Genomic DNA, 14,717 nt, shown 5'->3' on the forward strand with positions numbered 1-14,717 from the left:
CACCCCCCCCCCGCCTTCCGTGGAATGGCTGACGTTCTTTGCCGCTACCTTAATAATTCTTGGTTAGGCCTTGGTTAGGCTATGAATCCAGACTGTCCATTCCCCACCCATAATCCCTGCCCTGGGAACAAGCCTTGATGACATCACGGCTTCGTTGACGTGTCGCCGCTCCAACGAGGAAGCCGTGGTTTGTGGCATCACCCTGAGGAGTTCAAATGTGCATTTCCAGACGCAGACCTCCACTACACCCCTCCAGCCTCCCCTGCCCACGGGACGTTGGACTCCAATGTCCATCCACCCCGGGCGGGGGCTGATGGGTGCTGTAGTCCAAACACCACCACCCCCAAAGAGGGTTCAGGTTGGGAAGCTGGGCTGACGTCCTTCCTTGCCCCCGTGACAGACGGACGGGAGGGTCATTTTGGCCTGGGGGGGGGAGACTGGGGTTGCTCCCTCCCTCTTTCCAATAAAATAGCCCCCCCTCCCCAAATACATAGTTCAGCCCCTCCCACCTGAGGACTGTCCCCTTCATTTGCATCCCCAGAGGGAGATGCTGTTGTCATGGCGTTGCCATGGAGACTGTTGTCAGCCACTGGAGGTGGAAGAAAAAGAGGGAAAGCATGAAAAATGGAGTGGGGGGAGAGAGAGGTGAGTGGGTGGGGAGCCAAGCAGGACTTCAGCCCTCTTGGATTCCAGGCCAAACAGGTTGGCACCCCCACCCCCGTGGCTACCCCGCCAGTACGATGCCTACCGGTGTCCCAATTTGGCATCGCAAGAGATATGCGTGGAGTTCCCTTGGGCCCTCTCCTCCCCTCCCTTTGCCCCGTCTCCGTCAGTCAGGGACCCCACCAGCTACTCAGGGTAGCCACATTTTGCGCCCTGCACTCGGCAACCCACTGTGCAATATTTGGTTTATTTTATTTTATTTTATTTTATTATTATTATTATTTTTATTTTTTATTTTATTTTATTATTTTATTTCATTTCATTTCATTTCATTTTATTATTTTATTTTATTATTTTATTTTATTTTATTTTATTATTTTTATTTTTATTTTATTTTCATATGGAGATCCCTGTTTGCATTGCACGGCGTTTTGGGCTCCAGCATAAAATGGCCCTGCGAAGGGGCTGCATGGATGGAAGGGAGAATGCAGATTTGAGGTTTTTTGGGGGGGGTCAGGCTGGGGGAGGCGGGGGGGGGGAAGGGGGTTGTCCAGGCTGCATGCACGAGGGGTGGGTGGGTGGAAAAAGCATCCAGGGGTGGGGTCCCCGGCCCTTGCAGATCCAGATCTGCTGAAGACCCTTGCAAGAAAGAGATTATCAGGAGACGTGGCCTCCAGGCTGTGCAGTCCTATAATTTCGCCCCCTCCTCTTTCCCCCCCCCCTCTCTCTCTCTTTGTCTGTCTCCAGGCCAATTCTCCACCCGTCATTGTCAACACCGACACTTTAGAAGCACCAGCTTATGTGAGTTTCCGCAGAGGTCCACTTCGACGCCTCCCCCAGGTCCTCTGGCCAGCCCCCCCCCACCCCGCCCTCGCATGACACCCCCCCTCGCTGGCCACTTCCGCCTCTCTCCCCACCCCCCCACCCCCACCGCCCGAATCCCGAAGGTCTTCCAGAAGTTTTTCCCTCTTGGGGCAGCAAACCAACCCGCCTCCATCAAACCTCTCACTGCGCATCCTTCTTTTTTCCCGGCAGGTAAATGGAACCGAAGGCGAGATGGAATATGAAGAGATTACACTAGAGAGGGTAAGTGTGTGTGTTTGTGTGTGTGTGTGTGTGTGTGCGTGCGTGCGTGCGTGCGAAATCAAGGGGACAAAGAAGTCATTTACGTATGTTTCTCAACTTTGCAACTTTAAGACGGGTGGACTTCAGCTCCCAGAATTCCCCAGCCAGCCATGCCTGGTTTTTTTTTCACCTATCCCTTAAAGCAGAGAGATTGGAGAGGAAGGGATTATAAGAGAGTAATCAGGGCCACAATGAGTATGCTGGCTGGGGAATTCTGGGAGTTGAAGTCTGCAGGACTCAAGGATGCCTTCCTGACTGGGGAATTCTGGGAGTTGAAGTCCGCAGGACTTAAAGATGCCTTCCTGGCTGGGGAATTCTGGGAGTTGAAGTCTGCAGGACTTAAAGATGCCTTCCTGGCTGGGGAATTCTGGGAGCTGAAGTCCTCAGGACTTAAGGATGCCTTTCTGGCTGGGTTAAATTGTCATTTATTACATCCATTGTTTAATTCTTTTTTAAATTTTGTACTTTATGTTTTTTAATTTTTTATTGTTGTGAGCCGCCCTGAGTCCTTGGGGAGAAGGGCGGCATATAAATTTAATAAATCTCAATCTCAATCTCAATTATGGGAGTTGAAGTCTGCAGGACTTAAGGATGCCTTCCTGGCTGGGGAATTCTGGGAGTTGAAGTTTGTACTTAGACCTTACTCTCTCGCAGGGCAACTCCGGGCTGGGGTTCAGCATTGCCGGGGGCACCGACAATCCACACGTTGGCGACGACCCCAGCATCTTCATCACCAAAATCATCCCTGGAGGGGCGGCCGCTCAAGATGGCAGATTAAGGTGAACGTCGGGCGTGGGGTGGCGGGGGGTGGGTGGAAGAATCCTTCCAGCGCTGCGTTCTCTGAAGAGGCCGTGTAGAGATGGCTTTGCCTTCTTGCTTGGCTCGGTTTTTAGATCCACCTAGAAACCTGGCTCTCCTGGTGGTGTCCCATCCCAGGACTCACCATCCCTAGCCCTGCTGAGCTGCTTCCCACCCCCTGCCCCCCCCCACCCCCAAGACTGGCTAAAGTTGTCACCTGCGAGGCTTGAAAAGCAAGACAGAAATTCTGATAAAAGCTACCCGGATATTCCCTTCATCCCAAACAATATGGCCGAAGGCTTTCATCTGATCCTTTGCAAGGGAGCGGGTCAAAATAGGGAGAGACTGAGCAGGGGTCTTTATCTGTTCCCCCCCCCCAAGAAGTCAAAAAAGTCAAGATGGTGGCCCCAAAACTATGATCCAAGCTTCATCCTAGCTTAATTTATCTCAAATCTCGCACAATCCCTTTTGTTCCTTTGATCTCTTTGCCGTAAATGGAGCCAGATCTGAAGAAGGGGACCAAGAGGACATCAGTTCTGTCCGCCCCCCCCATCCCCAAAAACCCAGCTTCCATGGTCCATCTCTTCCCCCCTTTTAAAATTTATTTCAGGGAGTCCTTGACTTGTGAACACAATTGAGCCCTATTCTATTCTGTTCTGTTCTGTTCCTCTCTATTCTATTTTTTATTATTCTCTTATTATTCTATTCTATTCTATTCTATTCTTTCCATTTCTTATTCTATTCTATTCTATTCTATTCTATTCTATTCTATTCTATTCTATTCCAATTCCAATTCCAATTCCAATTCCATCCTCTATTCTATTCTATTCTATTCTATTCTATTCTATTCTATTCTATTCTATTCTATTCTATTCTATTCTATTCTATTCTATTCTATTCTGTTAAGTGAATTTTGCCCGATTTTACGACCTTTTTTGCCAGTGTTATTAAGTGAGTCACTGCAGTTGTTCAATTAGCAACACGGTTGTTAAGCGAATCCAGCTTCTCCATTGACTTTGCATGTCAGGAGGTCACAAAAGGGGATCACGTGACCCGCCCCTGGGACGCTGCGACCGTCATAAATGCGAGTCAGTTGCCAAGCGTCCGAATTTTGACAACGTGACCACAGGGGATGCTGCAATAGTCGTAAGTGTGTAAAGCAGTCGTAAGTCCTTTTTTTTTCAAATGGTCACTAAGCGCGTGCTCATAAGTCGAGGACTGCCTGTAATCTATTTTATTCGTGCATTCCAGTTCTCCAGCTGCCCGAGTCAACCAAATGACTCCCGGGGGGAATTACAATTCTGATTTATTTTTTTTTATGATTTCTCCCCCGGAACAGAGTGAACGACAGCATTCTTTTTGTGAACGATGTGGACGTACGGGAGGTGACCCACAGCACGGCAGTGGAAGCGTTGAAGGAGGCCGGCTCCATCGTGCGGCTCTACGTCATGCGCCGGAAACCGCTGGCAGAGAAGGTGATCGAGATCAAGCTGATCAAAGGTCCTAAAGGTAACCACCCTCAGCCCCCCCCAGGACTTCCCACAGACCTGGGGGAGCTCATGTTCCCCCTCTTTAGGACTCTTGGGTGAAGCCACGTTACCCCAAACCAGTCTTTCTCAACTTCAGCAGCTTTAAAATGGGTGGACTTCAACTCCCAGAATTCCATAGCCAGCCATGCCTTTCTTTTTTTTTTCTCCTATCCCCCTAGGGTGGAGAGATTGCAGAGAAAGGGATTGCAAGGGAGTATGCAGGCCACAATGGGTGTACCTAGCAAAAGGGATGTATTAGCGCCAGGGAATTCTGGGAGCTGAAGTCCACCCATCGTCAAGTCGCCAAAGGTGACAAGTACTGCCCTAAGTGGAGAATTCGTGTCTGGTTCTGCTTCTGAACAGGGACCCTTCATAGAGGGAAAAAAAGATCTTCTCCACCCCCACCATCCTGTCAGCCCTAGCACAGCTAATGGAACCTCCAGTGGCAGGCACAGTGTATCTTTAAAGGCCACGTGCTGGGCACAAATGAGGGAGAAGGGCTGTTGCATCCATGCTGTCTTTTAGTATGGAATGTCAGTTCTAATTGCTGGAGGCCTTCAAGTTATCCAGATGCTCATGTCACGCAGTAGATGCTGACATGGGCTGGGGGTTGGACTAGTACCCAGGTTGGCCACTGGCCCCAGGAATAGCTGGCGAGCCCCACCCACTCACGGTAGCACCATTTGCACACGCGTGGGAACGCTAGCATCGCCGCCAGTGTCACGCAGGCGCTTGCGGCCCATTTGCATGTACGTGCCTGTGCCGTGGGGGGCATGTGGCCCATTTGCGCATGCACACAGGCGGTAGCTCATGTGCCATGGGTACGCGCAGCCCACTTGCGGGGGCACACGCGCACTAGCGCCGGTGTCCTGCGTGCTCCCGTTTGCCCATGAACGTGCAGGGCTGCGTGCACGCATATTTCCCTGCTGGGCTGTCAAGCCAGAAAGTTTGGGAAATTCTGGGCTAGATGATATTAGAGATTGTATGGGATCTTCTTAAAATGGTTAAAAGCACTCCCGCGAGTGGGGTGGAGCTCGCTAGGTGTTCCCGTGGCCTGTTGTGGACCCGGTACCGGGCTGTGGACCATAGGTGGTGGACCTGTGTTAAAAAGAATTCAGCCCTAAGAAAATGTTTCCTCCAGATGTTTTCACCTTACGTGCACCCTGCTCTCCACCCTTCTCTATCACAAACTTTCTCCTCTGGACTTTTTCCACAGGGCTGGGCTTCAGCATTGCGGGCGGTGTGGGCAACCAGCACATTCCGGGGGACAACAGCATCTACGTCACCAAAATCATTGAGGGCGGAGCAGCCCACAAGGACGGGCGGCTGCAGATCGGGGACAAAATCCTGGCGGTAAGGCCTGGGCTGGGTGGGACTGTTTGTGGGCTGCCCAAGAACCCGGGTGGGGGAACGGTCTTACAAGAATTCCCCCAAAGTTAAATCTAGAGATAGCCAAAAGGAATAGATAATTTCAGTCCAGATTAACAAGGGATGATAGATCTGGCCAAATCAGCCATAATGCTTCAGATATCTTCAGTTCAGTTCAGTTTACTCAACTCAACCCAACTAAATTCAAGTTAATTTAACCCAACCCAACCCAACTCAGCCTAATGACTCAACTCAGCTGTCAACGCTGCTGACATCGGAAACTTGACATCAGCTTAATTTAACCTTACTCAACCCAACTCAGTTCAACTCAACCTAATTTAACCTTTCCCAACAACTCAATTCAACTCAACCTAAATTAACCTTGCCCAACCCAATTCAATTCAACTCAACCTAAATTAACCTTACCCAACCCAATTCAATTCAACTCAAACCAATTTAACCTTACTCAACCCAACTCCATTCAACTCAACCTAATTTAAGCTTACCCAACCCAACTCAATTCAACTCAACCCAATGTAACCTTACCCAATCCAACTCAACTCATCCTAACTCAATTGAAGTTCATCAAATCCAACCCAACCTAACTCTTCTGCACTACTCAACTTAATTTAACCTTACCCAACTCAACAATTCAATTCAACCCAATTTAACTTTTACCAAACCCAACTCAATTCATCCCAATTCAATTGAAATTCATCAAGCACAACCCAACTCCACCCAACCCAACTCTTCAATGCTACTCAGCCTAACTTAATGTTACCCAACTCAACAATTCAATTCAAGCCAATTTAACCTTACTGAACCCAACTCAACTCATCCCAACTCAATTGAAGTTAATCTAACCCAACCCTACTCAACCCAACCCAACTCTTCAACTCAACTCAACCCAACCCAACTCTTCAACTCTACTCAACTCAACCCAATCCAACTCTTCAACTCAACTCTACTAAACCCAACCTAACCCAACCCAACCTAGCCCAACTTAAGCGAACTCACAAATTTGTGCATTTAAGTCATGATATATGTGATGTCGCTGGCTCTTTCTTCCTGTCGGCACCCCTAAGTGTAGGCTGGGGGAAATTCACAACTTTCACAAGAGGTGATCTTTCAGGGATTACGTCTCCCTTCATCTCAGATGTGTAATTCCCCATTGCTGGCTGGGGAATTCTGGGAGTTGAAGTCCACACTTTTTAAAGTTCCCAAGGTTGAGAAATGCTGAGCTAAACAGATGCTAAGTTTGTAACTAGCCAGGATGAAAATGGGTTGAGTGGGACGCGGAGTGCCTTCACCCAACACCACAGGTGAGTCTGTCAATCAACAGCCCTTTCTCCCCCCCTACTTGCAGGTAAACAATGTGAGCCTGGAGGATGTCATGCACGAAGACGCTGTGGCAGCTCTGAAGAACACCTTCGACATTGTGTACCTGAAGGTGGCCAAGCCCACCACCCTCGACTTGAACGACTCTTACGCCCCTCCTGACCTCACTTCCTGTGAGTGGCTTCCCGCCCCTTCCTCCTGCTCTCTCCACCTCCTCCCTTCTTAGAGAACCTCACAACGGAGGCATCCTTGGTCATCCATGGGCTTGAGAATGACCCTGACCTCTCCAGAGGAAACCCGACTAAACTCATCATACTTGCAAAACTGGGGGATTTTTTTTTATATCTCTGGCTGTGAGGGACCTTAAAGGCCTTTATTTTTAACATTTGCAGAGCTTCACTGATCTATTAAAAAAACACATTACTGCCCACCAACAGATGAGAAATACATTTTTGTGTGTGTGCAAATTCTTAATCAAAGCTCTTTGCCTCTGCAAAAACGCCACCTCCCCCTTTTTTAATCCCGCTTCCTTCCCTTTTGCTTCCTTGCATGTTCGTTTGGAAGCCGGGTGGTGTATAAATCCAATAAATCATCATCATTATTATTCTTCTTTGTGGCTAGCTTACTCTCATCACCTGGACAACGAAATCGGTCATCAGAGTTACCTGGGTAGCGACTACCCACAAGCCATGACCCCCACCTCTCCTCGGAGGTACTCCCCCATCCCAAAAGAACTGATGGGGGAGGAAGATATTCCCAGGTAAGTGCTGGCTCCGCCTCCTCAGGGTGTGGCCTCCTCGCACCTGGCGCAGAGCCTCGGCCGAGCCATTGGCTGTCCTTGGTGCTGAAGGCAGCTGTGGATTCAGCACCAAGGACAGTGAACGGCTCTGCTTGGCCACAGCTGGGCCCAAAATTTAGGTTGTTAAGCGAGACAGTTTTTTAAGCAAGCTTTGCCCCATTTTACGACCTTTCCTGCCACTCTTGTTAAGGGAATCACTGCGGTTGTTAAATGAGGAACACGGTTGTTAAGCGGATCTGGCTTCCCCATTGACTTGGGCTGTCAGAAGGCCGCCAAAGGGGATTACGAGATCTCTGGGACGCTCCGGCCATCATAAATGCGAGTCAGTTGCCAAGACAGTTTCAATTTGGAGTGAGCCCAGTGGGCTGCCAAAGGGCGCACGGCCACCGCAGAGGAAGATGCGAAGGATTTGGGTTGGCTTAGTCTGAAAAGGGTCACCAAGTGGAGATCCGAGCACAGATTTAATTACCCGAAAGGGTTCGGAAGGAAGGCCACGGAAGGAGCCACGTGAGACATCGGGAGGAGGGGAGTCCGTTTCAAACTCGGCCATTTGAAGATGTGTAGGCTTCAACTCCCAGAGTAGCCCAGCCAGCAGGGGAGCGGGGGCTGGACTAGATGACCCCCTGGGACCCCCTCACTTTTTTCTCTCTCTCCAGGGAACCACGCCGCATCGTGATCCACCGTGGCTCCACAGGGCTGGGGTTCAACATCGTGGGGGGCGAAGACGGCGAGGGCATTTTCATCTCCTTCATCCTGGCCGGAGGACCGGCTGACCTCAGCGGGGAACTTCGGAAGGGGGACCAGATCTTCTCAGTAAGAGACACCCCCTCCCACTCCTGCGGCTCCCTCGAAGGGCCAGCAGGCCTGGGGTTGAACCAGACTAATAAGCAGGATAGTAGGCATTATACTGCATATCAGAATACATACATACATACATACATTTATTTTATTTATTTATTGATGGGATTTATATCCCGCCCTATCTCCCGAAGGACTCAGGGCGGCTAACAACAAAACATATAATAAGTACAGAAATCAAGATAAAAATAAAATTGAAAGCATCTGTGCAATAAATTAAGATTAAAGAATTAAAAATAAATTAAAAATTCTAAATATAAATTAATTAAAATGCCTGTCAGTCCAGGTCAGCCTGGTGGAACAGGAGTGTTTTGAGGCCGCGGCAAAAGGATTGGAGGTTTTGGGCCATCTGAAGCTCAGGGGGGAGCTGATTCCATAGGGTTGGCGCTCCCACAGAGAAGGCCCTCCCCCTGGGGGTCGCCAGCCTACATTGCCTAGCTGACGGTACCCTGAGGAGGCCTTCTCTGTGTGAGCGTACTGGACGATGGGAATTTGTTCCCGGCAGCAGATGGTCCTGCAAGTATCCCGGACCTAAGCCATGTAGGGCTTTAAAGGTAAGTACCAGCACCTTAAATCTCACCCGGAGGGCAACTGGTAGCCAATGCAGCTCACGCAGGAGGGGTGTAATATGGGAGTATCGGGGTGCTCCCATCACAACCCGTGCAGCTGCATTCTGCACCAGCTGAAGCCTTCGGGTGGTCTTCAAGGGCAGCCCCATGTAGAGAGCATTACAGTAATCAATACGGGAGGTTACGAGTGCGTGGGTGACTGTACGTAGGGCATCTCGGTCCAAAAAGGGGCGCAATTGGTATATAAGACGAATCTGTGCAAATGCCCCCCTAGCCACGACTCCAATATGATCTTCAAAACTGAGTCGTGAATCTAGGAGGACGCCCAGATTGCGTGCTCTATCAATGGGAGGTAACATCTCTCCTCCTATAGTCAGAGATGGAACCTCTTGGACTAAACGAGATGACGGTATGTACAGCCACTCAGTCTTGGCCGGGTTGAGTCGAAGCCTGTTTTCTCCCATCCAAATCTGTACTGCTTCCAGGCAACGGGACATCACATCGAGGGCATCACTGGGTTGGTTCGGGGTGGAGATGAATAGCTGGGTATCATCAGCATATTGATGATATTTCACCCCGAAGCTACGGATGATCTCTCCCAGCGGCTTCATATAGATGTTGAACAGGAGGGGCGAGAGCACCGAACCCTGAGGCACTCCACAACTAAGAGGCCTAGGGCTTGACCTCTGCCCTCCTGCCAACACCGTCTGCGAACGGTCCGAGAGGTAGGAGGAGAACCACCTGCAGAACGGTGCCTCCCACTCCCATCCCCTCAAGACGACGCAGTAAGATACCATGGTCGATGGTATCAAAAGCCGCTGATAGATCTAATAGGACCAGGACAGAGGAATAACCTCTATCTCGGGCCCGCCAGAGATCATTCACCAGTGCGACCAATGCCATCTCCGTGCTGTGCCCGGGTCTGAAACCCGATTGGTACGGATCTAGATATTCAGTTTCCTCCAGGTTCAAAGGGAGCTGTCGTGCCACCACATACATACATACATACATATATATATAATATTCATTACACTGCTTAGTATATTGCTTGCTAGTATACATAATATTTATTATAATATTTATTATAGTTTATTTTACTGCTTATTAGAATATATATAATATTTATTATACTGCTTACTATCCTGCTTACTATAATATATATAATATTTATTATAATATTTATTATAGTTTATTCTGCTTGTTATAATATACAATATTTATTGTAATATATATTATAATGTTTATCTTACTAATTATTATACTTGCTTATTATACAATATTTATTGTAATATATATTATAATATTTATCTTACTAATTATTATACTGCTTATTATATTGCTTACTTTCCTGCTTATGATAATATATATAATATTTATTATACTATTTATTATAGTTTATTATCCTGCTTATGATATTGCTTAAAATATACATAATATTTATTGTAATATTTATTAGACTGTTTATTATCCTGCTTATCAATATATACAGTATATATATATATATATATGTATGTATGTATGTATATGTATATATCTATATATCTATATATATCTATATATTATCTATCTATCTATCTATCTATCTATCTATCTATCTATCTATTTATCTATGTAGGTCTTGGCGTATTCGGGTCTTTTCCCGTCTAAGATTGAGAGTGTAAGACACTCTCAATCTTACACGGGAAAATACGCCAAGACCTACATACCCGTGAATATATATATATATATATATATATATATATATATATATATATATATAGAGAGAGAGAGAGAGAGAGAGAGAGAGAGAGAGAGAGTAGGCGTGAGCTTAAATGGACTCCAGAAGATGGTAAAAGGACAGGAAAGCCTGGAGGAACGTTGTCCATAGGGTCGCGATGGGTCGGACCTATATATATATATATATATATATATATATATTTTTCATTTCATTTCATTTCATTTCTTGGATTTCTATACCGCCCTTCTCCCTAGGGACTCAGGGCGGTTCACAGGGCATATATAAATAACTGTACAAAAATTAAAAGAGAATTAAACCATGCCCAATTAAAATACAGCAATAGTAAAATAATAAAACCAATTAAAAACCCATATTCCCCTTCAGGCCAGACCAGCTAACTCAAACTAGTGGGTCTTCAACCCGCGACGGAAGGATCGGAGGTCCGATGCCATCCGGAGCTCAACCGGCAGTTGGTTCCATAGTGCCGGGGGCACCCACAGAGAAGGCCCTCCCCCTGGGGGCCACCAGTCGACATTCCCTGACCGGAAGCACCCTGAGGAGGCCCTCTCTGTGGGCACGTACACATACATATATATATGAGTCCTTCGGGAGAAGGGCGGTATAAAAATTTAATTAAATAAATAATATATATATATATATATATATATATATATATATATATATATATATATATATGTGTGTGTGTGTGTGTGTGTGTGTGTGTGTGTGTGTGTGTGTGTGTGTGTATGTATGTATGTATGTATGTGTATATATATATACACACATACATATATATATATATATATATATATATATATATATATATATGTATATATATATATATATATATATATATATATATATATATATATATATATATATATATATATATATATACACATACATACATATACATACACACACACACACACACACATATATATATATAATGATATATATGTAATATTTATTATAATATAAAACCCAGGGTTGGTATTAGCTTCTTTGGTTGCTGCCGCAAACTGCTTATTTATAATGAGTCCTTCGGGAAAGGGCAGTATATAAATGTAATAAAATAAATAAAATAAAATAAAATAAAATAATGAGCAGTATAATAAGCAGTGTGCGGCAGCAACTAAAGAAGCTAATGCAATCCCTGGTTGTATAAACAGAGGCATAGAATCAAAATCAGCTGAAGTATTTAGGACTGCTTTACAGAGCCTTAGTATGGCCACATCTGGAATACTGCAGCCAGTTTTGGCCACGACATTACAAAAAAGGTGGTGAAACTTTGGAAAAAGTGCAGAGAAGAGTAACTCAGAGGATCCAAGGCCTGGTGACTAAAACATACAAAGAACGGTTGCAGGATTTGGGAATGGCTAGTCTAGAGAAAAGAAGGACTAAGGGGGACATGATAGCAGTATTCCAGTATTTGAGGGGCTGCCTCAAAGAAGAGGGGGGGTTCCCCCTCTTCTCCAAAGCACCTGAAGGCAGAGCAAGAAGCAACAGATGGAAACCAATCCAGGAGAGAAGCAACCTGGAATTAAGGAGAAATTTCCTAAGAGTGAGGATAATTCACCAGTGGAACAGCTTGCCACCAGAAGTTGTGAACACTCCAACACTGGAGGTTTTTAAGAGGAGACTGGCCAGCCACGTGTCTGAAATGATATATGGTCTCCTGCCTCAGCAGGGGGTTGGACTAGATGACCTCTAAGGTCCTTTCCAGCTCTTCTGATCGGTTATTAACCTCTTCCGACAGGTCAACGGCGTGGATCTCAGGAACGCTACCCACGAACAAGCTGCCATCGCTCTGAAAAACGCCGGGCAGACGGTCACCATTATCGCCCAGTACAAGCCAGATGGTGAGATATATTTTTTGGGGGTGGGGGAGAGAGACCCAATGCAGGACACACGAGGGGAGGTGGGAGACAGGGTGGGTGAAAGTCAACCCCTCCACCTGAAAAGTGGCGAGGAGGGGGGTGGGGGGGTTAAAAAAATGATAATTTGTGAGCTTTCCTGGTGGTGTTTCATCCTGGCTAGTTATGACTGGGCATCCATCCCGCTGAGGACGATTGGGGTGAAAATTTGGGGAGAATTTTTAGGTTTTTTTTAATCTCCCCCTCCCCAATTTTATTAGCACTCCTGAGGGAGGGAGATGGAAATGGGGGTGTCTATGGGGTTGGGGAGGTATGGGTGTCAATACAGGTGAGTCCTCAACGTACGACCACAATGGAGCCGAAAATTTATCTTGCTAAGTGAGTTTAACCTCATTGTAGGACTTTTCTGGCCACAGTTGTTAAGTGAATCACTGCAGTTCTTAAGTTAATAACACGGTCGTTAAATGAATCCAGCTTGCCCTCCCCCCTCACTTTGCCTGTCAGACGGTCGCAAAAGGGGATCATGTGACGCCAGGACGCTGCGACCATCATAAATACGAGTCAGTTGCCAAACATCTGAATTTTTGATCCCGTGACCCTGGGGAGGCTGCGACAGTCGTTAAGTGTGAAAAAATGGTCATAAGCCCCCTTTTTCATTGCCGTAACGAACCGTTGTAGGTTGAGAACTGCCTGTATTGTGCCGTGCACAACAAAGAGGCACAACTTTGGTCTTGGCTGCCCTCTTGACTTTTTCGACCTGCCCTGCAGGTGCTTTGGGTGAAAATGTCTGCAGAGGAGGGGGCTGTTTGAAATGGGGGTGGGGGGCACATTGACATGTCACCTGTCGCTTTTGGAGGTGTCAGTGATCATCTCTGTGTTTGATGCTTCCCAACCTCGTGAACTTTAAGAGGGGAGGATTTCAACCCCCAGAATTCCCCAGCCAGCCGGGCCTGTTTTTATTCTCCTGTCATCTCCTTGAGCGGAGAGATTGCAGAGAAAGGGACTACAAGAGAGTATGCAGGCCACGATGGGTGTACATATCGAAAGGAATGTATTAGTGCCAGGGAATTCTGGGAGTTGAAGTCCTCAGCTCTTCAAGTCCCCAAGGTTGGAGAAGTAGCAGACTTGATGATCTCTGGGGGAATTTCAATTCTACAACTCCGTGATTCTATGACCCAGCATCGCACAAACACACACACACACACACACACACACAGACCCGCTTCTGGATCTCTTCCCCCTTCCAGAGTACAGCCGCTTCGAAGCCAAGATCCACGATCTGCGGGAACAACTGATGAATAGCAGTTTGGGCTCAGGAACCGCCTCGCTTCGGAGTAACCCCAAAAGGGGCTTCTACATCCGGTGAGCCCCCAGCCCTTAGGCCCCCGTCCTAGAATCCAGGGGTGTCTCCCCACACACACAAAAAAATAACAATCACCAGAGTGGTGGTAATGGTGTTATTTTAAAAATAAGAATCTGTCAACTTGCCTGGTGGAAATGTCCCATTCACAGACAGTCCTCAACTTTTTAAGAAGAGACTGGACAGCCGTTTGTCTGAAATGCTGTAGGGTTTCCTTCCTGAGAAACTGTATATGCAGCCCATCTCACCATCCAGCGAATTTAAGGAGCAAATTTGAAACAGTCCGTGACTTTTTGGCCTTCTCACCTGTACGCCCACTCCCATTCCCCCTCCCACCTCCATCAAACAGGGCTCTCTTCGACTACGACAAGACCAAGGATTGTGGCTTCTTGAGCCAAGCTCTGAGTTTCCATTTTGGCGACGTCCTACATGTCATTGACGCTTCCGACGAGGAATGGTGGCAGGCGCGACGCGTCCATCCGGATGGTGACAGTGACGAGCTTGGCTTTATTCCCAGCAAGAGGCGGTAAGGGAGAGGGTTTTGGGGGATGTGTGTGTGTGTGTGTCTCCTGCGACTTTCAAAAGTGGAACATGTCTGTGGTCTTGCCTGGTTGTGCGAAAACCAGCAAATCCCCTGCAAGATTTTTGGTGGTTTGCGGTCGCCAAAAATTGATGTGCTAGATCGTGTCAATCGATGTGGTAAAATTGGTGGGAAA

The 14,717-nt window shown here is 47.1% G+C and overlaps 1 protein-coding gene across 2 annotated transcripts in view; it reads left to right on the forward strand.

Moving 5' to 3' along the window:
* Positions 1-14,717, forward strand: part of LOC308676717 (disks large homolog 4) — a gene marked incomplete at both ends in the record, with an annotated part of 88,492 nt that overhangs the window by 67,603 nt on the left and 6,172 nt on the right. For both annotated transcript variants that reach the window (XM_081342713.1, XM_081342714.1), the window contains 11 exons: positions 1,411-1,464; positions 1,699-1,749; positions 2,443-2,567; positions 3,926-4,095; positions 5,332-5,468; positions 6,850-6,994; positions 7,443-7,581; positions 8,277-8,433; positions 12,524-12,626; positions 13,889-14,003; positions 14,351-14,527. In XM_081342713.1, coding sequence (XP_081198839.1) covers positions 1,411-1,464; positions 1,699-1,749; positions 2,443-2,567; positions 3,926-4,095; positions 5,332-5,468; positions 6,850-6,994; positions 7,443-7,581; positions 8,277-8,433; positions 12,524-12,626; positions 13,889-14,003; positions 14,351-14,527 — 1,373 coding nt within the window. The remainder of the gene's footprint in view (positions 1-1,410; positions 1,465-1,698; positions 1,750-2,442; positions 2,568-3,925; positions 4,096-5,331; positions 5,469-6,849; positions 6,995-7,442; positions 7,582-8,276; positions 8,434-12,523; positions 12,627-13,888; positions 14,004-14,350; positions 14,528-14,717) is intronic.

The sequence above is a fragment of the Vipera berus genome (genome assembly GCF_964194415.1).
Source record: "Vipera berus genome assembly, chromosome: W".
NCBI classification, from domain to species: Eukaryota; Metazoa; Chordata; class Lepidosauria; order Squamata; family Viperidae; genus Vipera; species Vipera berus.